General features: G+C 42.9%; 1 protein-coding gene across 4 annotated transcripts in view; it reads left to right on the top strand.

Moving 5' to 3' along the window:
* Positions 1-8,226: 8,226 nt before the first annotated feature.
* The window catches only part of SLC25A26 (solute carrier family 25 member 26), an 85,284-nt gene continuing 74,248 nt past the window's right edge, over positions 8,227-19,262 (top strand). For 2 of the 4 annotated variants that reach the window (XM_086845237.1, XM_086845238.1), the window contains exons 1-4: positions 8,236-8,343; positions 8,390-8,519; positions 12,277-12,433; positions 13,979-14,088. In XM_086845237.1, the coding sequence (XP_086701363.1) occupies positions 8,258-8,343; positions 8,390-8,519; positions 12,277-12,433; positions 13,979-14,088 (483 nt within the window). In that variant the 5' untranslated portion in view covers positions 8,236-8,257. Of the gene's footprint in view, positions 8,520-12,276; positions 12,434-12,989; positions 13,093-13,978; positions 14,089-19,262 lie in introns of all 4 variants that reach the window. The other 2 variants (XM_086845239.1, XM_086845240.1) reach the window with 2 other exon arrangements.

Here is a 19,262-nt window from a genome sequence, read left to right as displayed (position 1 = left end):
TTTTGCCACATGGGTAATAATAGCTGTGCTTCTGTGTATTTCTGTAAACATCATACTATTTAGAAAGTGTTTATGATTTCTTTCAACAATGAACTTAAACTGTGCACAGTCCAATGCTGGTGAGTAATTTCAGAAGTGACTGAGGCATGTAATTGAGTTTGTCAGTGTAATTGTATTTTGGAATAGATAGTGGTGTGGTTTTTTCAGTCATTAGTGAGTCTCGTATTTAGTGTGCTGATTAATTCTATTAGAGGAGTTAATTAGACTGAGAAGGTGGGGGTGAGGATGGATACAAATCACTTTCAAGCACTGCATTTAACTCAGAGTTGATTATTCTGTGCACAGAGTGCCGCCTCTCCCTGTTCTGGACTCACGTGTGTGATTAGAGCTCATCAGCGCAGCCCCACGCCTGTGACAAGGACAGACAATGAGTACGGATACAGTTCTCTCTCCTTTCAAGTGTGAACTTCCAAATTAAGGCACTGCAGGATACAGGGATGACCAGGCTTAAAAATAATAAGTTCCTGTGCGTACTCTGGAATAATAAAAATAATAATTACAGTATCTGTATTTCTGGCACAGCCTCCCCATATTGTTTCCTGTAAAGAATAAAAGGCAATAAGGAATAAGCAGGCATCACTTAAAGGCACCCTCTGGCTTTGCAGAATTCAGAAGAGCTTGGCCTCCAGTCTTGACATGGGAGATTCAGAAAGGGGGAATGGAGAATTGAAACAGCCCCCTCCAAAGCCAAAATATGCAAAATAAATGTACACATAATAGATTTTTAAGCAGCAGTTGGTGTGTAATTTTTTAATTGCCTGGAATATTTCCAATCAGACAAACACAAGACAATGTCAGAAGAGCATTAAAACAGGCCTTGAGGCATCAACTGAGCTGCAAAAAAAGTCAAGGTCCTTTATAAACTAAATGTACACGTTGGAAGACAATGCAATTTTCTGGAAAACAGTCTCAGTCTGAATAGGCATGAAGGAATGATACTGTAAAACAAAGCAGTGGTGAGGACCACACAAAATCCAACATTTGGCACACTTGCAAGGAATTGTGATGCCGTGTCAGGGAACTGCTCCCAGGCTGCCTGGTCAGGCCATTACAGCGCTGTCAGTAAAAACACCTCTTATCTCCCAACTCCTTCCATGCCGATAAAGCAGCTGTGCTCAGGGCATATTTTATTAAGATTCAGAGTGGTAACATCTGGCAAGTTCACATGTCGTGTGCTGCTCCTTGCCCATGTACAAAGAGCCCCTGTTCCCACAGCTTTTTGTTTCCCTTAGATAATGTTTTTTTCTGCAGCAGAACCCGGCCCATGGTTTATCGGCTGGGAACGGCAACGCGCCTCACAACGGCACCGCAGGAAGGGACCATCGGGGACTTTCAGCAATGGGAAACTTCACATCGGAAGCCAGCTCTGATAATCCTGCTGAGAGGAGAAGAACTGGCAAGTTTCTCTCTGCAAAACAGGAGGAAAAGGGAAAGGGCCCTGGAAAGTCACAGGAAGGTGAATAAAAACTTCTTGTCACCAGCCTCCTTCCGCTGGTCCTGGGAAGGACCCCTCGGCTGCCTCTCACCAAAGGGTTGTGCTCCACGATGTCAGAGAAAACAAGCAAGGGGGGTCAGGGTTTTCTCTTTGAGAGCTCAGCTTGCTGGAGACACTGTGAGTCCTCTGGAACCAGTCAGAGGAGCCACTGTGTCAAAGCCACTCACCTGTAGCCATAAAGCAGTTTAGTTTGGGTTTGATGGTGGTGTATGGACAGCCTGACAGATGCAGCTGGGTGTGGACAAAGACCCACTCCCTGATCTTCAGGAGCTGCTGTTTCACATCTCTCCAGGGGCTTTGCTTTGGGTTTGGCATACAGTTAACAGGAAATGGAAAAGGAAGACTGAAGTTAGATAATCTTCCTCCCCACTGTTGAGCTCCTCTTTAGGAGCAGTCATCTCCATCCACCCCACTCCTGTCCCCAGCTCTTTAGAAGGGAATATGGAGCAGGATTTCATGAGGTCTTACAGGACATCGGCAGCAGTGACAGGAGTGATGGCAAAAAGGGATGTGCAGGAGTTCTGGGACAGTCAACATGTGCCCCAGCAGCTATGAGAGTCTGTGCTCCCTCCAGCCCTCTGCTCCCTGTCCCTACCCTGTCACTCATGTCCTTTGGTTTCTTTGTCCTTCTCTGAATAGCCTAAGCAGATTGAGAAACTCTTTTCTTTGAATTAAATGATACTAAAAGTGAATTATATCAAGTCCAGAGTGCCAAACACACAGCTCATTTTTCTTAAAGCAAACTGTATTATTTCTACAGTTTGTGTTAGAAGGAGAGCTGTAGCTTGCATGCCAAAGTTCAGCTGTTCAAATAAACCCCTTTGCTCCTTTCTTCATTGACATCTCCCAATAGGTGGATTGTTTAAGCCGTGGTGGCTGTTCTATATGTCACTCCAAGCACTTTCCATCCACTCCCTGGGAGCTGGAGATTGGATTTAGCTGATAAAAACTCTGAGCTGAGCAAACAGCTGGCAATGAACTAATTTTTTAAAATACTGCTCCTTGTCTGTCCAGAAACAATTACAGTTTATTTCTCCCTGATGGAGCTGAGCAGTGGATGTGAGGGTCACCCTTGATTTGGAGCCTCTCCCAGGAGTCAGTCATCTCTGCAAAACACTGCTGGGCCACATCATTGGGATGGAGGACTCATCCCACCCCATGGAACAGGGAGGAGCCCAGTTCTCCAAACCCATGAAAATCAAGAAACTCCTTTTCTACTGGAGTCTTTTCTTACAAAGGTCCATCAAAATAGCCCAAGAGGTCATGCTGAGCTTGTACCAGGATGGCCTTGATCTTGTGCTGGTCCATCCTGGTTGGAAGAGGAGGGAAAGCGGGTCTAGCACTAATGTTGCATCCACTCCTTCTCCTAGGAGGGACAACCCATGGCACGTTTCACTAACTCCAGCAACAGTCTTTGGAAGAGACCAGGTCTGTTAATGCTCTTTATTAAAAAGAAGAAGGACCAGAAAATCACCAAATCACCAGAATGACTGAAGCAAACCAGTGGCTGAAGAAACCGCATTTCCTGGTTCCAGCCACTCTATGGGAATGTCAGGGATTGCTCCTCTGGGACAATTTGGAAATGCAGAATTATTTGGGCAGCTTAGGGCCATTCTGTTGTAAACTTTTTCTTAGCTCTGCTTCCTGAGTCAACTAAGTCATTGCATTGGCCCACAAAATGAGTTGAGAACAGATGTGAGTAATTCCTGTGTCAGGGGGCTGGATTATAACCACAGCTACAGGCATAATTAAGATTTTCCTTCATTTCTCTTATGAGAGATGGAAATGGAAATATTAGATTAACTCAGCTGTGCTATAAGACTAACTGCAGAGAGTCTGAAAGATGTGCTCACGTGTAAAGGTCACTGCATTGCCACTGGATCGTTATTTTACTTACTTTTACTTACTTTACTAACCCAGTAGTTAAAATGCATGTTTTCTGTCTTTCCCAGGCCTTTCATCTTCAATTGTCCAGGCAGCCAATAAAGCAGAATAAATGAGAAGCATTCAAAAGTTGTACAGTTTAAGGCTTTCTATCATTATGCAAAATCTATATCATCATTAATCAATTTTTTTCTTAATGAACTTGGGGACTCGTGTTTCTGCTACTAAGTACTCAAAGGAGTTATTAAATTTATGGCTGTCTGGTTCCCCCATCTGTTTCCATAAAAATTTACTGCAATTATTATTTCAGCAGAATTTCTAAACCCTGCCAGACTTAGGAACAGGGAATGCTACTGTAAACATGAGGGGGAGCTAATGGCATATGAGTGGCAAAAAAAATCACTTAAAATCCAGATTAAACCGGCCTTGCCCATAGTTTGCATGAGGGTTAAGGCAGGAAAAGAAAGACTGACAAAATTAGGAGAGCTGGAAAAATTCCTGCCCATCCAGGTCCAGCTGTCCACTGCTGGCGAGGTATTAGGAAAATATTTAGTTCATTTAGTTTTTCTGAAGCAGGCAATTCCAGAAGCATGTGGGCAGAGGTTTGCAGCAAAGCTGCTGAGCACACAGAGGGGCCATGGGGCACTGGGGTGGCAGCAAGTACCAGTCCTGGGAGGAATTACTGGGAACAGGACGGTGCTGCCTTGTGCCAGAGCCCTGGTGTCAGGGGGTTTCTCGGATTTGACTACACCAAAGCTGTGGCCAGGAGCATTGCTGCCCTATCCCTGGCAGAGATAAACTGCAGAATATAAACCTGTGCTTCTGCAAGAGTCTGGAAGGAGCCCTCCACCTTAGAGTGTGCGCACCAGGTGTTTGGGGAGGCTGGTGACAACTTCCTGGGGAAGGACCAGGGTCACACCTTCCTGGTGCCTGGAGCCACGCTGCTCTCCTGCACAGGAAGAACCCCAGGAATTTCACATGTCTGTGGCTGTTTGCAATAAAATGGGACAAACAACATTTTTATGGTCAAAGGGTTGTGTTTTGTTCCTCATCTGCCACGATATGCTCCTGTGGTGCATCACAGCCTCTTGGGGGCTCCATGTGGTCATATCATTGAAGTTCCCCCTTCAGATGGCTTCCCTGGCCTCATTATGCACCTGCTTATTATCAAATTAGGGGGATCCCTGAGTCTTTATTTTCACTGTATTTATGCCAGGATAAATTTTTGCAGCTGATAAATTCCCATCTGCTTTTATGAACAGGAGGATGGGCTTTTCCTTCTTAGGAAGGAAAAGTTGTTGGGTGTTGCCCAAGCTAAAGCAAAAAAGGTGATCCAAGAAGGATTGACTGACTGGAAGGGGTTGGCTCTGGTGTGCCTGAATTGCCCAGAAGGAAGATAATGAAGAGAATGAGGAGAGAAATTGCTTCAATAAATAAACTGGAATGTGTGTGAGACCAATACCACTGGGGGCTGATATATGCCAAGAAGTCTGTTTTTAACATCTGCTCTTCAGCAGCCTTAATATGTTATGACCAGATCAATAAATCTTCTGCTGCTGGTGTCAGACATCCAACAGCAGCCAGAGAGTGGGGAGGAAATAACAATAACACAAAGACTATAACATGCTTACATATTCACAGATCCACACATACAGGCATTTCTGTGCATGTGCATTGTTGTACTGGTGGAAGGATTAATGTGAAATCAATGCAAAATGGTGCTGAAGTAGCCCTGACAAAGAGGAGCCATGAGTGGCTGATATTCACTCCCTGCAATCTCTTTCTCTTCAGAGCATAACCTAGAAGGTTGCTGTGCTGCTGGCAGCTCATATCCCACTCAGTGATTCCAGAGATGCAGTTTGTTCCTTATTCTACCACAATTAAAAGGCTTTTCATCTCTTGCCAAGGCTTTTATGTGCTGCAAAGGCTGAGGGAAGAAGGTGAGGTGGTGTAGGCATAATGGCCATTTTTAAAAAGCATTCTTACCAGCCTGCAGCCATCAGCAAGGAAGGGCAGAGAAAGAAAAGCAGGGAACAGAAAAGAAGATTAAAGGAGGAGCTGAGCAAAAAAATTTTGGCCAGCAAGCTGCTGTGGTGCTGGCAGAGTCTACACTTGCAGCAGGATGAACACAAGTGTTTGTTCTCTCCTCTGCTTCAGGGTGTTGCCCCTGCAGTGCCTGAGACAAGCCCCATGTGGCTGCTCCCCAGCCTCCCCAGCTTGCCCTCCAGCCACAGCTGGTCTTGGGCTTGGGAGAAGCTGAAAATAGGGCTGACCAGGAACATCTGCTGTGCAGGTGCAGTCAGATGCTACCTGTGCAAAGTTCTGCCAGGCCCACCTTCTTCCCTCGCACTGGAGAGATGTTGGAGAGCACCCACAGCATTTTCTTGCAGGGAAGAAAGGATGTGAGAAACCAGATCTCTTTCTTCACTCAATTTACTTTCCAAGCCCAGGGGAAGTCTGCTGAAGGACTTGGCACAAAGATTGATGTTTGGCCTATGGCATTAAGCAGAACTTGTTCATTTAAGACAGGACAGTGGCTTGGAAGAATAGAAGGTTGTGACCTCTCTGATGCAGCAGCAGTTCTCCTGACAGAAGGTGATAAATAAAAGAGTCAGTGCCACAGAGTGTATCTGAAAGCTTTGCACTGAGCAATGTGAAGAATGCCTGCCATGACCCCAAGAACCTTTACATCAAGAAACCTCCTGGGCACATGGGGGTAAAAAGGTCTTGTTTTAAGTGCTGCCATGGCTGGGTTCTGGGGGATAGCAGTGAGTCCAAAAGCCTGCTTCATTTACTGCAGATGTCTGATTTTTTTCCCCTCAATATGGCTCCAATGTGCTTAATTTAATGACAGACATGGACCTGGAAAGTGAGGAACTTTCAGCTTTTGAGTTTATTTAGCCACTAAACAGAAAACCATCTGGAAATGGTAGATTTCACATTCTTTTTATTTCTGTAAAAATAGCAGGGTTCTTTCAGAGAGCCAGGTGCTCTGACGGGTGTTACTGTAATAACTGCTCACAATCCAGTCATCCCTGTATTACAGCTGGAATATGTAACTGCGGCACCTACTTCTTCCAGGAACCAGGATCAAAGTTTTTGTAGAATCACAGAATGATTTGGGTTGGAAGAGACCTTAAATATCTAGTTCTAACCCCCTTGCCACGGGAATTTTCAGGGATTCATTCCTAGGACAGAAAACCGGCCTGCCTTAGACTCCAGGTGGTCAGACACCCATACCAGGGACTGGTGAGGTAGTAATGCCAAAGGAATCCACTTGTTTGATCATTCCTGATATGAAACAAACAAGTGTTTGCTTCATAATAAGCACAATACAGCCCAAACTAAAGCAAAGTACTGATAACCCACCAGACTACCGTAAAAATTGTAAACTGGAGACAGAAAACCAAGGAGCTGCCTTAAAAATCTAAGGAGGTTGAGAAATGCAACACACTTGGGCTCTTTCTATTTTTGCCTGCAGAGCTTTGAGCTTTTCACTCAAAATGAAAATGAAGACTAAATGAAATGAAAACTGCTCAACATCACCTTTCTGTGGTGGCTGAGGCAGCTCAGGAAAAAAATCACAGCTTTGTAGGAGAGCTGTAAAGAATTTGCTGGAATTGGCAATGGCACTTTGATGCCAGTCACGGTGCTTGCTGTGGGCAGAAGTTACAGCCCAGCTCTGCACAGTGCTTCCCACCTGCAAACATCCCCAACAGTCTGATGGAGAGGAGCTGAGCTGGATGTGAGGCACCATCACATTCCCAGCAGCTACATCCAAAACTCATCCCAAGTGACGCGCTTGCAGCCAAGGAAATCTTGGAATTGGAGCCTGCCTGAATTTTCTGGTTCTGCACACACTGCAGTGCTCGCCAACATTCACCCTTTCTTCCTCCTCTAGAATCACATTTCCAGTAATTCCAAGTGTGGTTTCCTGCTGGGTGAGGATTGTGTGAGGACTCTGTGCCAAAATCCTCTCTGCAACCTTTGGAACCACTGATTAATTGAATGCCCCTTGCAGAAAGGGGGAGAGCCAGCGGGACACAAATGCAAAACGTAAAAGCCTTTGGGATACCGGTGAAAAATGGCATTTTCCATTCCAGGAGAGGCAGCAGAGCTCTTGGGAAGAGGCAGGAGCAATGACCCTGGCCGGGAGGGTTTGTTACTTTTGCTGTGAACTGCTCTGGCTCAGGGGATCATTCCTGGCTGGAAGATCCCATGGATGCTGTGAGAAACACTTTTATTTGGAAAAGGAGATACTGTTTATTCTGCACAGGGTGCAAGGTGAAAGTTTCCACAAATCAAGCGCACCCCAAGGGATAAAATGTTACATCTATTATATAGTAAAATTTACATGAATCCGCCTAACACATATTCCCCATCTCTCTAATGCATATTTATTTGGGTAATGTAATTTTACGCAATGCTGGAAACACAAAGTTTTATTGTAGAAGTTATCTGACATCATCAGTCACGTTTACAAAAGGTGAGAAAATTCATCCTGGACACAGAAGATTCAGCTTGAAGACATCAACATCAACTGAGGAAAACCCTCAATTTCAGGATTTCAGGACTCTTCCCTCAGGATGTCATTTTTTTCCAGAGCACACGGAAAAACTGCTTTCCAAACGGACCCCAGACACGTCTGGCGCACCCACCAGCACCTCAGGGGCGCCAGGAAGAGTCGGAAGCGCCAGTGTCGGTACCGCACAGTAACCCGTTGTGCCGCTAAGCACAATTAACTAATTAACACTCGGCGCTAATTACAGCGCTGCCCACCGTGCGCAGGCGCCGGGCCGCGCGCAGGCGCACTGGGAGATGCGCGATCACGTGACCGCCGGACCGGGGCCGGCAAGATGGCTGCGCCCATGTGTGCGCACGGGGAGTGCCCGGAGCGCCGCTGAGCCCGGCCCCGCTGAGCCCGGTCCCGCCGAGCCCGATCCCGCCGAGCCCGGTCCCGCCGAGCCCGATCCCGCCGAGCCCGGCCCCGCCGAGCCTCATCCCACCGAGCCCGGCCCGGGCCGCCGGCCCCGACCGCCACCCCTTCATGGAGCCGCGGGAGTCCTGGGCGGCCTTGGCGGTGAGTGAGAGGGCTCAAAACACGTTGTGTTACCCGGTGTGTGCAAGAGCCCGGTCCACAAGCAGAGCAGAATAGAAATATATTTACAGAATATAAATTTTTTAGATAGATAGATAGATACACATTTCTATATAATTTCTATATATACACACACACACACACACATATATATACACATATAATATATATAATGCATAAAATACTGATATATTTGTATATTTTATATATATAAATATAAATATATAGAGTATTTATTATATACATATAAATATATATAATAAATACTCTATATGTTTTGTATTGTATTTAATTATATATTATAAATTCTATATAATTATCAGTTTTATATAATACATAATTAATACTATGAATATACATTATATAGATTTTATTAGTATATTATATATAAATATATAATATTTATACATTATATATTATTTGTATAAATTATATTATATATATTTGTATATAATTTATGTATTATATATTATATATATTTACATTATATCTATTAGTTTATAATTAGTAATATGTATATATTATAGTTATTGATTTCTGTATAATTAATTTCTATATAATTCTTTGTGTAGAATGGGGTGCTGAGTGATAAATCCACAAAGCCAGCACTGCAACCACCAAAATTTTTCACTTCTTCTGCTCTTTAGCAAATAAAAGCATTAATGTTCATTGGCTGCAGGTTACATATGTCCTCTTATTAATTAGTCTCTTCTATTGGTTAATGATTCTCTGGCTTCCCATGGTAATTAATCCACACACTCAGTCTTTCTCTTCCTTTGGGTGGGTGGATTTCCTTCACTGGTGGCTGTGATGTGCCCCTTGCCAGAATTACCTGTTCCCAGTTGGAGCTGGCTCAGCTCATTTGACGAGCTGTCTTTATTAGTTTCTCCCCTTTCTTTGGGGTTCTGCCAAATGCCCATGTAGCCTATAAATTCTGCATCCTTTGTGATCGCTGTTACTGGTACATCCCTCTTCCCAGCATTTGTTAACCTCCCTCTAGGTCTGACATTATTGAAACATGCAGCCCTAAACTTCAGCAGTTTCACTTGCAAGTGTTTTGGTTTTCTAACACATGGACATCACATGGAGCCTGTTGGTTACTCTCTGTTTCAACAATTAAATCTCCTTTCTTGTTGATTAGGTTTGAAAGTTACAGGCTCTAACATCAAAGAACATCCTGTCTGAGGAAACATTTTACATATTCCACATTTTGCAGATGGCCTGCCTGACCACTGGCAAGGTGATGAGCTGAGCTGAGGGGTGGTCACAGTTTGTGGCTTCAGCAGCCACTCCAGAACCACAGGGAGCCCCTGACCCTGTTTGTGAAACATTTCCCACTTTAAAAGCTGTTTTTCCATGTGTGCTCTCAGCAAGGGGATGGAGCCCCAGACACCACAGCTAGGGGCTCCCTTGGAAACACCCACCCTGTCGGTTCTGTGTGGAAAATCAGGGATGTGGTGCCTTGGCTGGTGTGGGGAAATCTGCAGGAGAGGAGAGTGCAGCTGCCTGCCCCAAAAGCTCCGAGGCACACGGATGCGAGCAGTGAGGTTGTGGCTCGATGCGTTGGAATTAGGTCCCGGTTTTGCTTAATCATTGTGATGGAGTTTATAGTTTATATCCTGAGTTGGAAGGGACCCACAAGGATCATCCATTCCAGCTCCTGGCCCTGCCCAGGACAGCCCAACAGTCCCACCCTGTGCCCGAGTGGTGTCCAAGCTCTCCTGGAGTTCTGGCAGCCCTGGGGCTGTGCCCATTCCCTGGGGAGCCTGGGCAGTGCCCAGCACCCTCTGGGGGAAGAGCCTTTCCCTGATCTCCAACCTAAACCTCCTCTGGCACAGATCCCAGCCATCCCTGGTTGTGGAGAGCAGAGATTTGAGCTGTCCTTGCACTGCCCTTGTAAGGAAACTGCAGATCCCAGTGAGGTCTGATCCTCCCCCAGCTCCTGGTGAAGGTTCTTTTGATAACACTGCTGTTACTGACAGGTGGGAGAGAAGTTGTGTTCTAGGTGTTTTGTGAACCAAAAGTCATTTTTCTGCAGTTGTTGCAAACACACAGCTATTGTCACCCACTGGCAGGTGCTCTGTTAGCTACCTCATGAATTTAAATGACATTTAAGATACAGAACTTTGAGAACTTAAAGAAGCAATTAGTAACTTTGATTCATGTTTTAACAGATGGCTAGATTAAATCTGATTAAATCTGATCAATGCTATTTTGAGCAGATAAGGATTTTGATGAAAAAGAGTGAAGAAAAATCAATGCATTCAAAATAGCCAACTAGATTAAAAGAGTAATTAACTTATTGATTAAACCTTTAGTAGTAGATAGTGAACACCTCTCTGAATCCTCTGTTACCCTGAAAAAATTATTGGAGTAACACACATGTGATTTGTTTTCAAGCACAGTTAAAAATCTGTCCAGCTGTTTCTTGTGTGCTGATCTATATGAGACAGCCTTCAACCTGTGTTTTCTGAATAGCTCTGCATCTAAATAATGTCTCATAATGGATTAACTCTTGATGTTGTTTTATTTTTAATCAGTTTTCCTGTTTATTTCAGCCTTTTCCTCGTGTTTTTGCAAACTAATTATTTTCTACAATCAGCCATGTCATGGGGTAATTAAAAAAAACCAGAAACCCTGTAATCTGGGTTGGCACACAGACCATGGAAGAAGATTGAGCCCTAGTTGAATCAACTTTTTTAGATTTTTGTTTTATGAATTGTTTGGATGAAAACCTGCCCCTTTTCTTTATGATTTTGAAAACACCTTTATTTAACATGATTTCCAGTGCCTTAAGGGAGTTTACAGGAAAGGTGGAGAGAGCACATGGTGACAGGGCAAGGGGGAATGACTTCAAACTGACAGAGTAGGTTTAGATTAGATATTACAGAAAAATTATTTACTGTGAAGGTGGTGAGGCCCTGGCACAGGGTGCCCAGAGCAGCTGTGACTGCCCCACCCCTGGAAGTGTCCAAGGCCAGGTTGGATGTGACTTGGGACATCCTGGGATAGTGGAAGGTGTCCCTGCCCATGGGGGGCTGGAACTAGATCTTTAAGCTCCCTTCCAATCTAAACCTTTCAATGATTTGACCATTTTTTTCTATAGGCTTTTATTGCCTATAGAACCACCAAAACCAAACCCAAACAAATAAACAAAAACCAGAACAAAACAAAAAACAAACAAAATGAAAACAAAAATACAAACAAACAAACAACAACTAAAGCCCAACAACAACAACAAAAAAAACCCACCCAAAAACCCCACAAGCTTATTTTAGGCTTTGTTCCTCAAAGGCAATGAGGGAGTGTGAACACTTTAAATGGTTTGCTGGAAAAATGTGAATGTGCTTTCTAGAGATGCCTAAGAGGGGAAGCAGAATTGCTTCAGTCTTTCCTTGATTTTATCACAACTGCTGGAGGTGTTGGCCATTCTCTGCTGTCTCTTGATAAGTGACATTCACTGTCTGGATTTTCTTTGGAATGGGGAAGTGTTGCATTGCACTATTCAAAACACCAATGTGCTTTAAAAGTTGTGATATTTGTTACTTTTGTTGAAGCCTCCTTGTTAAAGCTGTGGAAATTGTTGAGTTGTGTATAAGACTGGCAGTTTATAAGCTGACCTCAGGAAGGATACAGTCTGCAGTGCTTTGGGTTACTCGTGCCTCTGTTCCTCACATAAGCACCACAGCTTCATCCCTGAGAATACTAATGGGCTTTTCTCCATGGTTTTGTCTTGAAGGCTGGTGGAATTGCTGGTGTGTGTGTTGACTTGATCCTTTTTCCCCTGGATACTGTAAAAACGAGACTTCAGAGTCCTCAAGGATTTAGGAAAGCTGGTGGGTTTCGTGGCATCTATGCTGGTGTTCCTTCCACTGCAATAGGATCCTTTCCAAATGGTAAATTTTCTTGGATTATGCTTTGTTTTCTGTAAGTAGTAATTTATATTACATAGGACATTCATGTCTGTGGCTTCCTCTCCTATGGGTGCCTGGATTCTGTGAGTCCATGTCCAGCTGTGAAGAGCAGTTTCTAGAATTCCAGCATTGAGGAAACTTGATCAAGACTGCAGTGAAGGCTGTTGCATGTTTGCTCTGAAAAGCAAACCCAATTCCTTGGAAGCAATCTTGGATATAAGCCTGTCTTTACCTATAGGACTAAAACATTTCTGGGTGCCGAGAAGGGCTTGAGTCTTGCTTGTCCTGGACGCTTTTGTCATGACCCACTCTTTCTTGGCATTAAAAATGAGTGGAATTTCAAAGTGCTTGAACACTGCAGGTGTTTGAGTTAATTGCCCTGGGGACGCTCTGCCCATATCCCTGAAACAATAACACTTAAATTGTAAAAACATCAGGAATACTTTGAAACTAAGGCTTAAAAAAGTAGATACTTTTAGTCCCTGCAGAGAAAAGGCTTTTGAAATTCCTGATGCCTTTGCCCATTTTGTCTTTGTAGGGAGGGATGAAAAAACAGCAATCTGTGCTGTCGGATGTAAATGTTAGGAGAACTTTGCTGACAAATCCACTGACACCTTCAGATGTTTGATGTCCTTCATAAGGTGATATAAAAAAATTCAGTTCTTTATCTTGGCTGCTCTGTTATCTCCTTTTGAGGTGATAAGCATCTTTTGATTAGTAGAAGGCAATTCACACAGCCCTTCTTTACAATTAAAATCTGTTCTCCTGCAAGACATGACATTTTTTTCAGTATTTACATCTCCAAAATCTGCACTGTAGTTTTATCTTTCCAACATATGACTGAAAACTGAAATTATCTTTAGGAAAAGGAATAACCCTTAAGGTGTAAGTGCCTTTGTAGTTGACTGTTGCAGTGAATAAACACAGCTCATATTGCTGTGTTCAGTTTAGTTTTGTGCATTTCTTGTTCACTGCACAGAACTTTTATAAATCCTTCAGAACCTCGGAAAAAAAATTTATGGAGCTAATTTCAAAATAATTTAACTGACAATAACTAGGAAGAAGTTACTAATAAACTGCTACTGAAACAGTTTTGCACATTGCAGGATAGCAGAATTGTATCAATTTATGCTTTTTGGGTTTGTTTTTCTTTTCAATTAATCAACTGACTTGTTTGTTTTTCCCTTCCTCCCCCCCTCAAAAAAGGACCATCTGTTCAATTCAAACAAGAGACAGTCCCTCTATCTATGGATATGGAAGATATTGGTTTTTCAAAATGTGCTGGACATTCCTGGCTAATTAACACATCTTTCTGTAGCTCACTACTAAGTGTGGCCTGGAGTCCTGACACCTTGGATATTAATGGGAGGTTTGCCAGGGCTAGCCAGAGGTGTAAACTTCTGAAGGAATTATCTCACAGATTCTGTTGATAGTGTTGTACTGTTTTGGTGCAAAAATATCCTGGTTTTAAGTACAGCCCTGTGATGGAGGAAGAGTGCAATGATTGTGTGTATTCTTGAATTTCAGCTGCTGCTTTTTTTATCACCTACGAGAATGTGAAATCTGTGCTGCCTCATGGATCTTCATCATACTTGTCCCCTGCAACACACATGGTGGCTGCCTCCCTTGGGGAAGTGGTAAGAAGGAAGTTCATCTATTGTGTGTCCAGGGGAGGAGAGGAAACCATTCAGTTATGGAAACTCGGGTTTGGTGTCGTATCTTGTGACAGTTCTTACAACAGGCTGGTTTCTCACTGTTGGCACAGTGCCTTGGGGCTGGGTGTTGAGCTCTAAACACCCCATCCTGTTCCTGCCAGCACTGGCTACCTCTGCTCTCCTGTTTTTGACACAGTGTGTCCTGGCACTGCACTGATAAGATGGGGTGCAGATTGTCTCTGCAGGTCTGAGGTAAGGAAATGGGCTGTATGGAAACAAACAGGCTTTTTCTGGCTCTCTTGCAACTTAAACTTAACTGATGGCATGGGACAAAAAAATCTGTTGTGTCTGTGGTTCCATATTCTGCTTTTATTAACTGACTTCTTTCTTTCCTTTCCCATGGGGGCTTAGCTTAGGTGTATGTTGTTCCCAAGCTACCAGGAGTGTGGAGATGCCATTTATTTCAGCTCAACACCAGGTGCCTCACTCCTACAGCAGCACACTCTGGTGAATTCCCATGGGAAACAGCTCAGCTCTCCCTGCTCTCTGTGGCATCAACTTTGACACCCAAACAATTTTTATTCTTCCATGGAAATGCTTTAGATTAGATTGAGTGAGATTTAGCCAGAAAACTTAATTTAACCAAGTACATGAAGACAGATGAGTGCAGCACCTATAAGCACTCTGGTAGGGGTAGATAGAAGGTGATAGATGTAGGGCTGGGTGGGATTTGTTTGTGTTGTTGCCTCAGGTGGATTCTTTCTGAGCTTGGTTAGTGCCTGTGCCGTCAGATTTTAACTTCTAACTTAAGGCAATGCACAGAATTTATTTCCATGAAGATTCTCTAAAGGCTGTTAGAAATCAGTATGAGGTTATTTACCACCAATGCACAGCCCTAAAACTCCTTGTTTGCCTGATGTGTCATGGGACAGCAGATCCAGGAGGTGTTCTGAGATTCTCAAGTGCTACTGTAGAACCAAGCAAAATGACAATGGGGCTCGTGAAGAGGTGCCAGTGCTTTGCAATAAGATCCACCAGAAGAAAAAGTTTCTTCTTCTGCAATTTATGGTACACTCCCAGTGCCTGTGAGGATCCTGTGAGGAAATTACAGCCAAGTAATTGAATCAGCAGTAGCCAAAGCCCAGCTGACTGCAGATGACTCCTTTCAGGACTTGTTGCCATTTGTTCCCTGGGCTGGTCTGTCACCTTTACAACCCAGGCACTTGCTGCTTTCATGCTGGGGCTGGCAGAGATGGTGCAGCACAGTTAGAGGAGTTGCTCAGGGCTGTCTCACGTGCTTGGCTCTGCTGCTCTAAGGCCAGAGAAATGTATATGGTGGCCACTGAAATGGCAGTGGCATTATGGTGTGGGAACTGTGATGTTGTAACAGCCATTTTCCACCTCACTTTCCTGTTTTTGCTAGCTTTTCTTCTCCTCTTGGAGTGATGGGTGTGAGGAGAGAACAAAGCTCTAAAATAACTGAGATAGGTATTTAGAGATTGCTACAACGAATCTGTAATAAAATAGCACAAAGCAAGACCTTCTCATCTATGTTTTATATAAAGTTTTAGTTGATCAATAGAAATTTATAAACTAGTCCAAATTGCATCAGGGCAAAAGTTATAATTACAGTTTTATTGATTAGTCATTAAGTTTTAATCAGGGCATAACCACTGGGACTATTATTTTGTCAGTAGTTTTTTTGATAATGTGTACTTCTATTTTAGCATTTCTGAATTAAATTGCATTTAAATGTGAAGCATTAAAGCCAAAGACACTCACATTAGGATTCTTATGGCATATCTTTGCATTTCCACACTGTTTTTTTACAAAACAGAGAAATTAGGATTTAGAGCAAGAAAGTGTTGATGGACTTTTAGGTTTGCTGTTCCTTCACTGGTATGAGTCAGATACCTTCTTGTGCATTAATAAAATGTATGTGCAAAACTTAAAACATGTGTTTGTGCTGACTAATCTGTGTTTTGAATGTGACCTGCTAAAAATGATAAAATATGTAAAGAGGAAGAGATACAAAGGTTGCTTCAAGATATGATAAAATATATGTGAAAAATCTGTCAAATGGGAACTTTTAGTTTTTATAACAGCCACTCTCCTGTATTGTTTACAGTCTGTGGAAATTCATAGGAGAAACAGTCCCCTGGAACTGGTTTGCTCCATTTTTTCCAGTTCCAGGCTGGGAGAGACAAAGCCAAGCAATAAAAAGGCAGAGGTTATAGCAGCATTTTATTTTTTTTTGTTTTTTGTTTTTTTTTTTTCCATTTAGGCAGGAGGAATATAGAAAGCTAATCTCATCTCCCAGGCTGAGATAAAGAAAAGTACATACAAAATCTGACCCTGTTAAGCGTAATTATTTTTTCCTACAGCTGAATCTTGCTGTGTAGGGACTCTGAATATCCCACAATACATCAAAAACTGCTTACAAAGGCACATCCAAAACTCTAGAGGGCAGATACATGGTGTATCATCTCATCAAGGAAGGTGAAGGTTGAAGAATACGTGAGTTGCCAATGGGGGAAAAGCCCTTATTGTACCACTTGTGCAACCAAAATCTGGAGATAGAAAAAACACACTGCATCCAGGACTCTGGAACTTTTTGTCTTGACTCTGCTTTGCCTTGTATGTTTAGTCTGCCTGTATCTTTACAGTGAGCTGCCAAATGTGCTTGGAAAACATGATATCATCATAGGGAGTGGAAAGGAAAACCAGATGTTCTGAAATTTACTTTTAATATTCTAAGGTGGTATAAGTAACTCCAAGAAGGAGCAGCATTTTTAAGCTCCTAGTGCCCATTTTCAGGAGTAACCAGGTGCTCCTAGTCTTGCAGGCCCAGAGTTAACTGTACCTCTGGATTGATTTGTACAGATTTTTTTAATGTCAGTTTAATATGAGTGTGTGTATTGATTATGAAATACCTTGCTAAAAACTGAGCCTCTCCCACCAAGCTCCTGCAAATGTGTTTTCATGGGACAGGTTTAAGATTGTCCCATTTGACCAATGAGGTTTCCCTCAGGAGTGCCCAAGTGGTTGGGTTCAGCACGGCTAATTTGGATTGAGCACAGGTAATTTTACATCCCACTGTCTTTTCCATGGAGGTGAGCATAAAGTTGTTTGGCTCATGTTCCAGAGAAGGGAGCCCTTTCCCATTTAATATTTACATATTGTTATGGTTGTGATCTGAGCTTTGCAACATATTAGTGAAAGCTTTGGGTTGTTGCCTGTAAGTTGTGGTTTCACACTTATCTTTCTGACCTTTTGTTTTTGATTGGCTCTTTTTGATGACATTGTTTTTCTTTTTTTTCCCTACTTTGCAAGACAGCAAACCACCTTGACTTTCAGAGAGAAAGTGTAGGGGAGGACTGAGGACCAGCATGGGAGCTGTTGGTAATGACCATGCTCTGGATCTTCACCAGCTGAAGTCATTGAGCTGCTTTTGTCCTTGTGCAAGTATCTAGAGTACTTTAGAAGTCTGGAGATCTGAAAAGTTCAAAGATTTGTCATTTCATTGGGGAGAGGGGATCATGTGACTCCACAGGGCAAGGTGAGGACAGGTATTTCAAGGTGAAATTCCAAACTCACTTGGAATTCCAGTGCATTACCACTTGAGGTACTTCTGTGATAAGAGCAAAGTGTGTGGTTCATCTGTGATTAGCATCTGACCCTTCGTATTAATAACTTTGGAATTTTTTTATCTCCTGTTGGGATGTGTCAAATACGAAAACTTAATGCAGGAATTATCTTTCTGGGGAGTTCATTTACCTTTCACTACTAGTATGAACTTGTTTCTTAGTAGAAGCAAGCTCAAATGCAAGCAAGTTTACAGTTTTACAAATCATGATTCTGTAGAATGACATTTTAAGTGTGCTTTTATTTCAAATAAAAGAGGAAAGTATATGTTTTATTTTATGCCTGGGGGGTTTCTGCATAAAAAGAGGCATTCTAGACCTGAGGGCCAACACTGTTGTCTGTTGCTGTACACGAATCAGCCACTTCTTCCCTTTGCCCTGGCAGCATTGTTTGAAACAGTTAACTAGTTTCAGTTTAATAGAAGAGCAAGAATCTCCAAAAGTGTATTGGTGTGAATTCCATGAAAGTAGCTGGCTAGGTCAGAGAAGAAAGTTGTTATTAATACCTGTTCTGAGGAAAAAGCAGGAGCATGAGTCAGACAAATCCTCAGAGTAATGGAATGAAAGTCTCCAGCAGGATAATTGGCCAGGGCTTTGCAGCATGGTAAGCTCTAGAAAATCAGCTTGCAGGAGCCCAGTCTAACAGAGATGAGACAGCCACTCACATCAAACATGAAGTTAAGATTTTAGGTATTTCACCCTCCAAAACTTGCAGTGTTGGAAGATGTGACTTTTCAGCTCAACAGGAAAGTTGGACACTCTAGGGAGTGCTGATTTTAGTTCAGCAAAGAAGCAGTGTGGTACTTGTGTCTAGACTTGGGGCTAATGGCTTTGAATATTTTAGCTATCCTTTTTCTTAAAACTGAACTAATAAATGGATAAAACTATTTGCATTTTGTGCTTTGCATTCTAGCTCCTCTGAACCAGTGTAGTATGTGCTGGCAGATCAGAGTATTCAAAGTAGTGTGCAAATGACAGCAAAGTGTGATGGGACCTTTCCCACAATGCTGAAACTTTTTTCTGTTTCCATTGATCAGTGCCATTGATCAGTGTCATTTTAGCTGTGATTGTGCCTTTTGTGCTTGCAAATCTGGCTGCACTCAGGTTTGAGAAAGGCAATACTCCGACCCTGGCAAGAGGAGCAGTGGTGGGGAGTGCAACAACGTAGGTGGTCTTTTGAATTAATCATAGTTTGAAATATTCATAAATTAATCTGTGTGAAGGCAGGTCTGCAATACAGATGCTGTATGATTTTTGCCAAATCCTTTTGCAGAAGCAGTGGTTAGGAGATGGTTGGGAAGGTGAGACTGCTGCCTTTGAGAGGTAGTGGAGAAAGAACAGGGAGCAGATGGAAACGGAGAGCAGCGGCTGGGAACTGGTTGTAAATAAAGATGAATGGGGGCATGAATCCACAAATTCATCATACAATTAGAGGCTGAAACAGCAAATTAAGAACTGTCAAATACCTAGCCAGCCACCCATGCTGATCTTCCCTTGTATGCTCCATGCTAA

This window comes from Cyanistes caeruleus, chromosome 11 (assembly GCF_971803275.1).
Source record: "Cyanistes caeruleus chromosome 11, bCyaCae1.hap1.1, whole genome shotgun sequence".
NCBI lineage: Eukaryota > Metazoa > Chordata > Aves > Passeriformes > Paridae > Cyanistes > Cyanistes caeruleus.
The sequence above is the reverse complement of the archived record's forward strand: the minus strand, read 5'-3'. Positions and strand labels throughout refer to the sequence as shown.